Raw genomic sequence first — 12,486 nt, forward strand, 5'->3', positions numbered from 1 at the left:
TGTATATAGAGACATCAATAAAACAGGCAATAAAAGATCAGTTACAGCAAGAAAACACACCTACTTTATACTTTATACTGTAAATATGAGGTGCAATCTTTTTTTTAATTGCAGGCTCTCCTATCCTTCACATCACAAATTGCAAAATGTATCTACTCACACTTTGCTTTAATTGTGGAGTTAATGTACAGAAAAAACATTCAGACACACACAAAAAAATGTGACATTACAGAAAAAAATGCACATTTTCAAATCAGTGTATGAATTACATCATGAAACCAGCATATTTTCTCATTTTCTCACAAAAATATATGTTTTCTGCACAAGTAAGTTGGTTAAATCTTACAACCTATCAGATGTTGTTAGAGTTGTGTGTGCTCACACTTTTGCGACAAATCTTACTGGAAGCACCTGTAGAATCAAGAGAAACAGAGGTGTACTATATCTCAAAGTGAACTGACAGTGGCTTCAAAGCAGTCTTGATAGTAGTTTTTCTCAGCAGCGAAAATATAAGTGTATTCCCCACTACTTTATTTGAGATGTTTAACATGTCCGACAAGACTGCTCGGAAATTTTAGCAGAGTTAACATCATCTTTTCTAAGAAACCCAACAAACTGTGTCAGGATTGGTGAACCATTACAATTAACAGGGATTTTGTCTTTGACATGGGTTGCATTGGTTAAATATTGCCTGTTGTAAGCTATCACATGTGGCACACGCAGTCAAGTATATCAAATTGCAAAGACTCTCCACTATCCTTCTCTTAGCCAGCCTGGATACTCACACAGCAAACTTGCATACATTTGTAAATTTGTGTTGTTAGTGGGGAGGGGTGATTGTGTTTGTATATTTTTATTGGCTACCATAGTATTTTGTACTCTTTTAATGTGTAATCTTCTTACTATATTATTGTTTTACTTACCTGCCCAGGGACTACAGGTGGAAAATAGCAATTTGCTAAAACCTGATACATTACATCTCTCCTTGTTTTATATAAGGTTGATGTTCTTTGTACATCGCCCCAGTAAAGATTTGAATAAAGAAATTCAAATTTCAAATATTCAAATTATAATATTTAAATAGGCAGATATTTCCGTGGAGGGTTGGTGGAGACCAAAACCGAGCTTAAAGGAGAATGACTATTGGACTTACATTCACCAGGTGGACAGAAACACAACTCCAAATGAATATTAATGTTGCCTCATTTCTGCTGCATGTGTAAATAAGCTGTTAATGACTGTATAAAGGGATAATACAGTGGGCCCTATCTTAAGCGCAGCACAAGTGTCTTTGTTATTTTAAGACTGACGCAGTTGTCATTTTCCCATCCAGCGCCCACGTTGTTTAAATAGCAAATGTACTTGTGCCCATCAAAGCGCCCATAGGTGTATTGGCACGTTGCTCTGCTTGTTACACACACAGGACACGCAGCAGTGTACAAACATGCAAAAGATTACAAATAAAAGGATTACAATGTCAAAGATTATCATTGTGTACATCAGCATATTTAAAAAAATACAACCATACATCATGGTTAGGCATAATATTTAAGAATTAACTAATCACAGTAATGACGGATAAAACTTATTTAAAAATTATTTGACCAAATTGTGGCAATACACAGAGGTATTTAAACAGATGGACAACAACGGATCAGACACAGATCGACTTTCCTGCTGCATCAATACATGACAACATGAGGAACACATGAGGAAATAAATGAGGTGAAAACAATGATTAAACTAACGAAGGAAATAAATCTGGACAGCTTCTAGCTGCTGCCAGCAGCAGGATCAGAACCTTGGAGAGCTGATCAAGTCCTGATAACTGTGTAGATGATTCTTCACATGTTTAAAATTAATGATTTAATTTTTTAACAATATTTGACAAATATTCTTTAACATTTAACAGTGATCAGGTTTCCATAAAACCCTGCTGATTTGACCTGTTACTCCATGACTGAACAAAATGATTTTAAAGAAGCCAGAGCTGTAATTAAAAAACAAACCTTTTTTAAAAACCGAGTGAAGATACATTTGCAACAAATTAATGAACAGGATCTTAAAGTGGTGGTCTGGGGCTGGCTATGGAAGGGTCCAGGAGCAGCAGGGGCAAGTGTGCTTGTTATGGATCATGCACTTTCACTTTGCGCACAAGCAGATCCATTTCCTCTGCAAAGAAGCATCCCTTCTGGCAAATGCGCCATAAAATAGCAAAAGTGCATTTTAAAACCCTAAATGCACTTGCGCCATGTGCTTCAGACCGTGCGCTTTAGATCATTAAAATAGGGCCAAGTGTGTCAATGTTGTGTTTATAGGTTGCTTTCACTGCCCCGAAGTGGCCTAAAATATAATTGATGCTAGTTTAAAATTTAACAAAAAAATATCAACCTAAGATCCACTAACTAGCTTTCTTCAGAGCTTTAAATACCATCATACAGTTTTCATCAGTGGATGGTGGTTGTATACAGTATGGAGGGGACAATGGGTGGGCCCAAATACAAATATGTTATTCAGCAAAGCACAAATAGTGGGGTTTTTATGAACATTTATTTCATACAAATATTTTTTAAATTATTTGTTTTTGGGAAGAAAAAAAACATGTTAAATATCAGGGCACAGGTCGGTTACATCACTATCTCAGTGTCTCTCCTCTGCTCTGCTGTTATACTTACCAGCAGCTCTCAACGAGGGGAGTCACATCCACCTGCTACATGACGCGCATTTCCTTATTTGGACATCACGCCTAGAGTTGGGGGTGTTTCCCAGAGATAAAGCTGAGTTACTGACACAAGCAAAGTGCTCTCAAGGGACTCAAGTGCAAAGCAAGAATTGCCTCTGAAGTTCTTCCCCTCACATTACACGCTGTGCTGTCTCTGTGTTATGGGTGTATCAATAAGTAGAGGTCTGGCTGCACATTTGCAATGCATTTGGTTTTAGCTCATTAGTCAGTGAAGTTGTCTATTATCTGGGAGACTTGGGTTCAGTGTAGGGACCTCCTTTGTAAGATTATTAATAAACACTTATTTTAACACTTTAATATCCTAAAATTAAAAGTGTATTAAAACCTATTTCCACTTTTATTCAAATACAAATACAAATATAAATAATTTTGCTGCCTCAACAAATATAAATACAAATACAAATACTGGGCTCTCCACACATTGCTAGAGGGGGGATCTTAATCCTATTCTTATACACTCAACTTTAAAAACTTTGATTTACAGTATATGTCGGCTCAACAACAAGGGGTCACATAAGCAGGCTGCATCAATTAAATTTATTCCAAAAACTGAGTTATAATAAGATGTTGCGTCACATTATGAGCTTATGATTTAAAGACTTTTTGTTTGTTTTTTCAGGGATGGGTTATGGCAGTCAGGTGGTTGTTTTATATTCTAGCATCTATTATATCATCATTTTGGCCTGGGCATTCCTGTACCTCTTCTCTTCTTTCAACTCTGAACTTCCTTGGGCAAGTTGCAGAAACAGCTGGAACACAGGTGGGTCCTGATATATGATTTGACTAAATAAACACACATAGAAACAAACAAATAACTAGATTATTATTATTGGTAATCTTTTAGTGCATTAGTAATAACAAAGTATGGGGGAACTTGTCATGTTACTGGCTGATTAATTCAGTGTTTTTTCATTGTGTTAGGTGTCATATTAGTGGTTGTTTTAGAGATGAATGTGATTTTGGCCTCAGAGTCACTTTGCATAACATACTTAAACACCCCCTCCAGACATGTTGACATAAAATACTCTGCTGTTGTGCAAGACTTTGACAGAATTGATCATGTGTGTACATGTCCAACATGTCCTGTATTCCTTCACAACAGAGAACTGTGTGGAGTTTGATCGAAGGCCTGATTATTTCAATTGGACTGTGGCAGGAAATGCAACATCACCAGTGAGAGAATTTTGGGAGTAAGTGCAAAAACTAAATCTAAAAACAAACACACACACACAAAAAAAAAAAAAATCAAATATGACGATAAGTTCTGAAAGTGACTCTGAAATCATAAGTTAAATGTGATTTGCAGGCGAAGAGTTTTGAATATCACAGGAAGTATCCATGAGTTAGGGAGCATGAGATGGGAGTTGGCACTGTGTCTTCTGTTGTCCTGGGTCATCTGTTACTTCTGTGTCTGGAAAGGAGTCAAGTCCACCGGAAAGGTAGGACAAGGACTACTCATTAAAGCACTGCAATCACCTCGTAAGAAACCATGCCCTTTAGCACTACCATTTAATTACAGATTAAGAGCATGATGTGCTTGTACAAAGTTAGTCATTGATCTTAAGAATAAAAAAAAAAAAAAGCTCAGTTAACTCCTGGAGTCACCATGCCCGGTCAAGAAATAGTACAGTGCACATCGTCCATAAAACCACAAATTTGTACACTTTGCTCATATATCACGTTTACTTATTAGCTTTAAAGGTGCTGGTAGGTGGATTTTTACCTCTGGACAGAGCCAGGCTAGCTGTTTTTATTTCTAGTCTTCCAGGCTAATCTAAGGTAACCAGCTGCTGGCTGTAGCTTTATATTTACCATACGGACATGAGAGTGGTATCAATCTTCTCATCTAACTCTTGGTGAGAAAATGAATAAACATATTTCCCAAAATGTCAAACTATTCATTTAAATGATTTGTTTGAAATCATCTTTAAAGATAAAATACAGGCTTTCTAATGTTGAGATGTTACCACATTACTGTGCTTTTATGACCAGTTGCACTACCTGAAACATACTTTCTCTGAAATTTACTCATTCACTCATTTGAATTGTAATAACTTTGAACACAGAATAAAGCTAATGTTCCACAGGTAGTTTACTTCACCGCTACATTTCCATATGTGATGCTGGTGGTGTTGCTCATTCGTGGACTCACGTTGCCTGGGGCCTTAGATGGGATCAAGTTCTACCTCTACCCGGATCCATCCCGCCTCAGTGATCCCCAGGTATGAGCAGATTTCACTGCTTCTCTGCTTTGATCATGTGTGTCCACTGAACCTATCACCCCATCAGCTGTCATTCTCCACCACCATTGCAAACACAACAGCATTGATCAAAGGCTTTTGTGTTTTGTGATATAAAGCGGAATTTTACTGAAATTTATATCAAGCAACATTTGAATTTCCATTTTATGTAATGATGAAGCTATAAGCAACTTGGTGCCTTGAGTTTCATCATATTATTTCAATCAATGTACAGTAACTTGAATGAATTGCTGGAACAAACAGAACATTTAGTATAATCAAACATTGTACACAGAAAGTAACTTAAGGGGATATTTAAGGAGAAAATCAGAGTTCAGGGGATTAAAAGGATTGGTCACTCATCATTCATTGGTGTTTGCTGATGATTGCTTTGCTGATGTTATTTAAGCAGACAAAAGTGTTAAACATTAGCAAATGAACATGAGGCAGTTCTGTCCCTTTGTAAAATATTTTACTACTTCAGTGACAAGTTACAACACTGTGAATACAAGCATTTCATATGTTATTCAATACATGAAAAAAATGTCCTTTATTTGTCTTGCAGGTGTGGATGGATGCTGGCACACAAATATTTTATTCCTATGCTATCTGCATTGGGTGTCTAACTGCACTTGGCAGTTATAATAAGTACAATAACAACTGTTACAAGTGAGTTTGATATAATAGTTACTGTTTTTTTATCAGTTTGGATACAGCAGATACACAAAAGACACATATTGGCACAGTTGTCCAGGTGGCAGCTTAGGTAAACCGATGATTTAGTCATTTTATTTATAAAGCACATTTCAAGAAAAGACAAGAAAAGCTGTGTAAGAGCATTCAACAGAAGTAGGACACACACTAGGGCATACATAAGTTTATGCAGGTAGAAACTGCTGAAGATACAGGATTTGAAGGATAAGTCTAGTGATGTGACACTCTATATTTTTCTAATTGTTGACAAATCCAATGAAAAAAAACAAAACCATCAACGAATTGATCCTACTTACATGTATTTCCTGTGTTAGCAAAAGCCTGATATAGCTCATCCCTCTGTGCCATAGAGATCTGTTCTGAAACTACTGAGCCACACCCCTTCACTGGAACCTTCATTATGAGGAACATGGGCACTGTAGTTGATTTTGAGTCGATCCCACATTCACCATCCTACTGCTGTAAATACTCACTATTTCGCAGTTGAATATAGCCCTTGACATATACACAGCTTACTCCTGTTTGTGTAAAATTTGTGGAAAAACTACAGTGACCAGCTGTTTTAGGATAATTCTTAGCCTTTTTTTAAAAAGGGAAATATGTATTTGTGAACCATTTATGACGACTGACATCTTCAGTTGGAACTCAGGATCAGTTTTTGGTCAGGCGATCTCAGAAACCTAGCAAAGATTTGAGCTTTTAAAAGGTCTGTGGTGTAAAAAGGGGCAAACCTACTGCACACCTTCAAAAAACTGGTCACAGCAAAATAAAACAAATATTTATTAAATAAAAGTAGTCTACATAGCAAAAAATGAACACCTGGATAACTTTCTCCAGGACATGGCACAAGAGAAAAGACTATTGCTGAATATTGCTCACAGTTGGAGGAAACTGAATCAAAAATGATACCAATGAGCTTCACAGCTGTAGATACACAAGACATACTTAAACTTTCTATAGGACATCTTTGCTACCTCAGCACACATTTTAGGCAAGAATTTAGGAGTAGTTCATACTAAGTAAGCCCATCAATTGAGATTGAGTCCTTGTTCTCTCCTCTTTAACTGTTTTGAGTGAATCAGAAGTCATGCCAAAAATGAAACCAGCTTTGTTATATTAGTGATTTTGAATTGTGCTATTTATGTGAAACACTCAGTTTAGGATTTGAGTCAAAGAGACTACAGTGAAATGTGGAAGTTTTGTGCATTTAATACAAAATAATACAAGTATAAACATGTATTTTTGTTGTGTGTTTTCAGGGATTGTGTCTACTTGTGCCTTCTGAACAGTGGGACCAGTTTTGTGGCTGGTTTTGCAATCTTCTCTGCTCTTGGATTCATGGCATATGAGCAGAACACACATATATCAAAAGTGGCTGAATCAGGTGAGAATATAAAACTGTAAGTGAATGATTGGGCAACTGCTTCATTATACTCTCAATTATTGAATAAATGAAAATCTATAAAATAACCAGATGTCCGTCATTACTTTTGATCATCTGATTCTCACTGCAGGTCCTGGCTTGGCGTTCATTGCCTACCCTCGAGCAGTGGCCATGATGCCATTTCCTCAGATCTGGGCGATATTCTTTTTCATTATGATCATCCTCCTGGGATTGGACAGTGAGGTACGCACAGTACCAAAACAGTAATTTTGTTGCTGTTTTCAATACAATATTAATTGATTTAAATTGTGCTGTAATATGATTATTAAATTAATGAAATGCTGATCTACTTTCTGGGATTATCTACATTTCCCAAACAATTTCATACATTGTACAACAAAATGAGGGCTTCATATCTATAACAGATCCCATTTTTCTTCTACTTTTAATTCATACATTGCATAACAGCTTGTCTTTTTGAACGTTTTTGGATCTTGTCCTTTGGTCCTTTGAGATCTGTGTCTCACAGTTAACAAGGGACACTATTTATGGGAATGGTGTTTTTCATAGTTTTTGTTTTTGACTGTTTATATGTGTGTCTGTTAGTTACTATCTCAAACTAGACATCAGATTTCAGTGAATTTTGATGGAAAGTTCAGCAATGGGCCAAGGAATGAGTAATCAGGTCTTTGTTTTTTCAAGGATTAAGAAAACGTCTGCACTTACTAATATGACAAAAATCTGGCTCATGTATCCCATGATTTCTATCACTTTGTGTATTGATTTGATGCAGATCCAGATTAAACATTTCTAATCATTTATATACAAAAGATAATTACATTAGAGGATTGTGCAGCCTCGGAGGTATGCTTACATTACTTTCTAAATTATTATGAAATCAGCACCGTGAAATTTGTAATGTGTGCAGCACATGTAGAATTATTGTGTAACTGAGACGTCTGTGCGTGTTTCAGTTTGTAGGTCTGGAAGCTCTTGCAACAGCAATTTCTGACATGAAACCTGACTTCTTCCATGTTGGTCATCGACGTAAACTTCTTCTGCTTGTTATCAGTGTCTTCAGTTTCTTCATCGGCCTTGTGATGGTTACAGAAGTAAGATCAAATTAAATTATCACATCATTTTCTTCTATAATAAGCTTTTTTTTCCACAATAGACCACAATAACATGACAACTAACTGAGCTCCTGTCTCGTACACAGGGTGGACTGTACATCTTCCAGGTGTTTGACTACTATGCCTGCAGTGGGATGACTCTACTTCTCTTTGCCATACTGCAGTCTGTGTGTATTGGATGGGTGTATGGTGAGTTAATAAATGAGTTATTTCAGTGGTGCCTTCACCGTGAATTTAAATTCCCTCACCACAGCATTTCCATCTACTCACAGGTGCAGACCGTTTTTATGACAACATAGAGGACATGATTGGATACAGGCCTTTAACTCTGATTAAGTACTGTTTGAAATATGTCACTCCACTTATCTGCATGGTGAGTTAAAGTTCACTCAATCAGTTGTCTGTTCACTAAGCCTTAGCCCTTATTTACTTGCTGCACCTCTCACACTTTCTGTTCTCATACAGCACATATTATGATGGCAGATTTACCACTCATTTGTTTCACAATGTGTTCTTGATTTCCGACAGCAGTAGACAAAAACAGCCTGCTCATTTACAGCTGCCAACTCTCAATTTTGCAGACTGAAGTGACATCTGTTTCTGGCAGATTTTACTAGCTGTAGCTAGCTAGCTATTTAAGCTAACATTTGTTCTGTGATATGGTTTAAAATACTGTTTCAAGCTGACTTTTTAGTGTTTCCAGCTGAATGGTTTAAAATAATAATCTTTTCAAAAGGGGTCTTAAATATGCACTTGATTTAAGTGTACTTGAAGCTAATGTCAGGCATCAGCGTCTTTTAGTTTCAAGTACACTTTAGTATATAGCTAAAAAGAGATTGTTAGTCCTAGTATTTTAAATATGAGGAGGAAAAATATAATATCAAACTGTTGTTTCTATCTATAACCCTTTTTGGCTAGCATAAGCTTCGATGTTTTTCAGGGTATTAGAGTATTTCACCGTCAACATTACCAATGAAAAAGGCTTGGAGGATGAGGACTAACCGATAAGTTTGGCAAATGTAACACTATCTTGGACAACAAGTTTTACTGGGGGTTGCTGGAGTGCAACCTCCACAAATATAATAAAGAGTAGGCCCTTAAATTACCCTAAACTCCGTAAGCATTCAGGCTTGACTTCCACACAGTGTGGAAATACTATACAGTGGATGTGCTACCCATGTATAGGCATGTGGAGATACCCAAAGCTTGAATGACTGACCTGTCGCGCCTAGTTACTGTATGGTTGCTATAGCTACATGTGGATAATCACTGTTCAGGAGAGGGGTTTAGTGAACATTGAACTCATGACTGTAACTTGAATTAATCAATATTAACAAGCTTTATAACTACATGGTGATTACTAAGTCTTTCATTTTTAAACTTAGATGGTTGAATTGTAGTGGTTTGGGTGATTTGGTGTACTCTGCATTTCTAACATTTGTAGTACATTCCCTTGACTAAAACCACTGTATCCATGGCAATTTTCAGGGAACGTTTGTTTTCTCCCTGGTCAAATACACTCCTCTGAAATTCAACAACACAATTGAGTATCCATGGTGGGGTTATGCTCTTGGTTGGTGGTTCACTCTCTCCTCTACACTCATGGTTCCCGCCTGGATGCTGTATAACCTGATCATCACTCCCGGGACACTTCGACAGGTATATAACAATGGGTCATACCTCCATAAAGCTCTGTGTTTGTGTCACTGTTATTTTTATTAAAATGAATATTCTTCTTTGTTAGAGGATCTCCATCTTATGCACACCAGCTGAAGACCTTCCTTTGACCAAATCAGAGAAGAAAGCTCTTGAACTGCTCGACTTCACCTCATCTTCTGACGGCATAGTGTCCTAAACAAACTGGACTCCCTTCAGATATACTGAACACTGTGAGGCATAAGGAAAAAACGTAATTACTTTCATTCCAGTGGTCCTACACCACCAAAGCAGTTGTTCCCAACCTTTTGGGGATGTGATCCCGTAAAACAAAGCAATGTCCACGTGAGACCCCCCTTCACTGCTTGAATATGTATACTAGTTACAACTAGTTCAACCAGAGTAATTTTAAAAAGGCATGAAATGCCTTTAATTCCAGTGATTCACAAAAAAGCTAATATTAAACGATTAAAGAAAAGTCTGAAAAAAAGATTGTTTGGCAGAAGAAAAAAAAAACTTTGGGTGCTTTACAATTCTGTTAATAATCTCGCAACCCGTCAGATGTAATTTGCGACCCTTTGTGGGGTTCCTAAACCGCTGGTTGGGAATCACTGCTCTAAAGGAATGGCCTCAAATTTTATATGATTTCACACCATTAAACACTAAAGAATTTAAATGCTGACTCAACAGAAATATTTGATATGGTAAGCATTAAGTATAAGAAGCATAAGGAAAATTTGATATGGTAAGCATATGGTAAAGAGAATGTAGCTCAACACTCCACTTACTGTACCGAGACCTTTTGTTTTCTCCTTGGTTTTGGAGCTTTCAACCATATCTCATGGTCTTTATTCATGTCAATGAGAAATGGTTCATTCATCATCTATGCTCAAATTCAAAAACAATATTTGATATTATAACTCGTTACTCATCTAAAGAAAAAGTGTATGAGAATGAGTTTGTTTGTTTGTTTGTTTGTTTGTTTTAACCAGGGTGTATAACTGTTAGGAATTAAGAAACATTGATAAACAGTTGCCAAATAAGCCATACAGATTGAACATTGTAGTCACTTTTAGGTCATTTTAAGTTACATAAATGAAATTTGTATAGAAGTGTAAATTCTAAATAAGGTGATTTGAACAAAGAGTAGTCCAGCAATATAAGGGTCAGATTCAGACCTTGGACACTTTGTGCGCTTTAGCCAGCTGAGCCACAAGGCTGTCAACACAATGAAGTGTTTTTGACCTGCGCCGAGTACTATATGTACCATCGCCCCCAGGTAGGGAAGTATTCCTCATTCACAAGTTTGTGTTCAGAGTCTGATTTTTAAAAAAGTGATTATTGTAATAATAACAAGTGTTACTGTGATGATGGAAACACTGTTCAAACCTGTTGGCTGTAACAGAATCACAAAGAGTATATTTTTACGAGTTACATAGATTATATTTTTACTCTATAGTTTGTTTAATTCTAGTTTTTATACAGATTGTCTTACTCATTTATCAAGTTTGCAGGTTCATGCTTATACGTATCATTTTGTATTTTTATACCCTACATAAATGAAATTTGAGGCAATAGTTCTTTGTATAACACATAAATGCTGTAAATTTGTTTGAATTTAAGCATCAACTCATAATTTGTTTTTTAAAAATATCTGTAGCAGGAATCATGTGAATTCATGTTTAAATTGAAAATGTCACCCACTGTAACAGTAAATACATCATGAACCACTAAGCTAATGTTTTATTAATGAAAGTGTTTGTGTGATTGAATGAATCATTGGATTGATATATAACATGTTAATTTCATGATTTAAATCTTATTAAACAATGTGACATTCATTAAATATTAACCATGAATTGGGCAATTAGGTATTAATGTGATTAATTATAAATGAGTTAAGAAGTTTTAGTAAACTAGTATTATTGATGAATTTTCTTTTTTTCATTTCATTGTTTAGTCAAAACGACTAAACAATGAAATGGCGGAAAACAATTATTAATCTTTTACAAACATTCAGAAATCAGTTGCCAGTTTATTCTTGCTTGAGAGCAAAGTTGTTTATATTTTGTGGACCATGGAAACCATGAAAATCAACAATTTGTAAAGAAATGTTTTAATAAAATGTGAATAATAAATTGGCAATAATTCATAAATGCTTTGTTCTGTGTAGGCTACACAGATCCAGGTCCTCCTCTGGGCAGTGCAGTCTATAGAGTCCATTAAAGAAATCATAACACATAAACCTTTGTGTTCTTGAATTCAACAACACAAGAAAGTTCCAAATAACTTCTTGCTCAACTGCAACATCACACAGTAATAAGTGGATCATTGTTTTTGGAAAATGGTACGGCACAATGTGGTAAGTGTAGTGTAATGTATGTAGCTGCCATATGCATGACAGGGGAAATTTACAGTTACTAAACCTTAGTGTAAACATCCACTGCTGTATAAATCAGTAGCTTTGATTCAAATCTGCTATCTTCAAAGCCAAAAATGATGTAACATGTATGTCTGGATATGTATTTCTTCTAAATACAGTGTTGACAGAATACACATCTCGCATTCACAATTGCTGTTGAAATAAATTAGATTCAGAGAATTGAATGTGATGTC

General features: G+C 36.1%; 1 protein-coding gene across 1 annotated transcript in view; it reads left to right on the forward strand.

Moving 5' to 3' along the window:
- The window catches only part of LOC122980099 (sodium- and chloride-dependent GABA transporter 2-like), a 29,562-nt gene extending 18,373 nt beyond the window's left edge, over positions 1 to 11,189 (forward strand). Inside the window, exons 4-15 of the mRNA XM_044347807.1 lie at positions 3,363 to 3,503; positions 3,846 to 3,933; positions 4,050 to 4,182; positions 4,831 to 4,965; positions 5,549 to 5,652; positions 6,957 to 7,081; positions 7,212 to 7,324; positions 8,056 to 8,193; positions 8,301 to 8,403; positions 8,487 to 8,587; positions 9,703 to 9,873; positions 9,959 to 11,189. Of these exons, the coding sequence (XP_044203742.1) occupies positions 3,363 to 3,503; positions 3,846 to 3,933; positions 4,050 to 4,182; positions 4,831 to 4,965; positions 5,549 to 5,652; positions 6,957 to 7,081; positions 7,212 to 7,324; positions 8,056 to 8,193; positions 8,301 to 8,403; positions 8,487 to 8,587; positions 9,703 to 9,873; positions 9,959 to 10,069 (1,463 nt within the window). The 3' untranslated portion in view covers positions 10,070 to 11,189. The remainder of the gene's footprint in view (positions 1 to 3,362; positions 3,504 to 3,845; positions 3,934 to 4,049; positions 4,183 to 4,830; positions 4,966 to 5,548; positions 5,653 to 6,956; positions 7,082 to 7,211; positions 7,325 to 8,055; positions 8,194 to 8,300; positions 8,404 to 8,486; positions 8,588 to 9,702; positions 9,874 to 9,958) is intronic.
- Positions 11,190 to 12,486: the final 1,297 nt, after the last annotated feature.

Source organism: Thunnus albacares, chromosome 4 (assembly GCF_914725855.1).
Source record: "Thunnus albacares chromosome 4, fThuAlb1.1, whole genome shotgun sequence".
NCBI lineage: Eukaryota > Metazoa > Chordata > Actinopteri > Scombriformes > Scombridae > Thunnus > Thunnus albacares.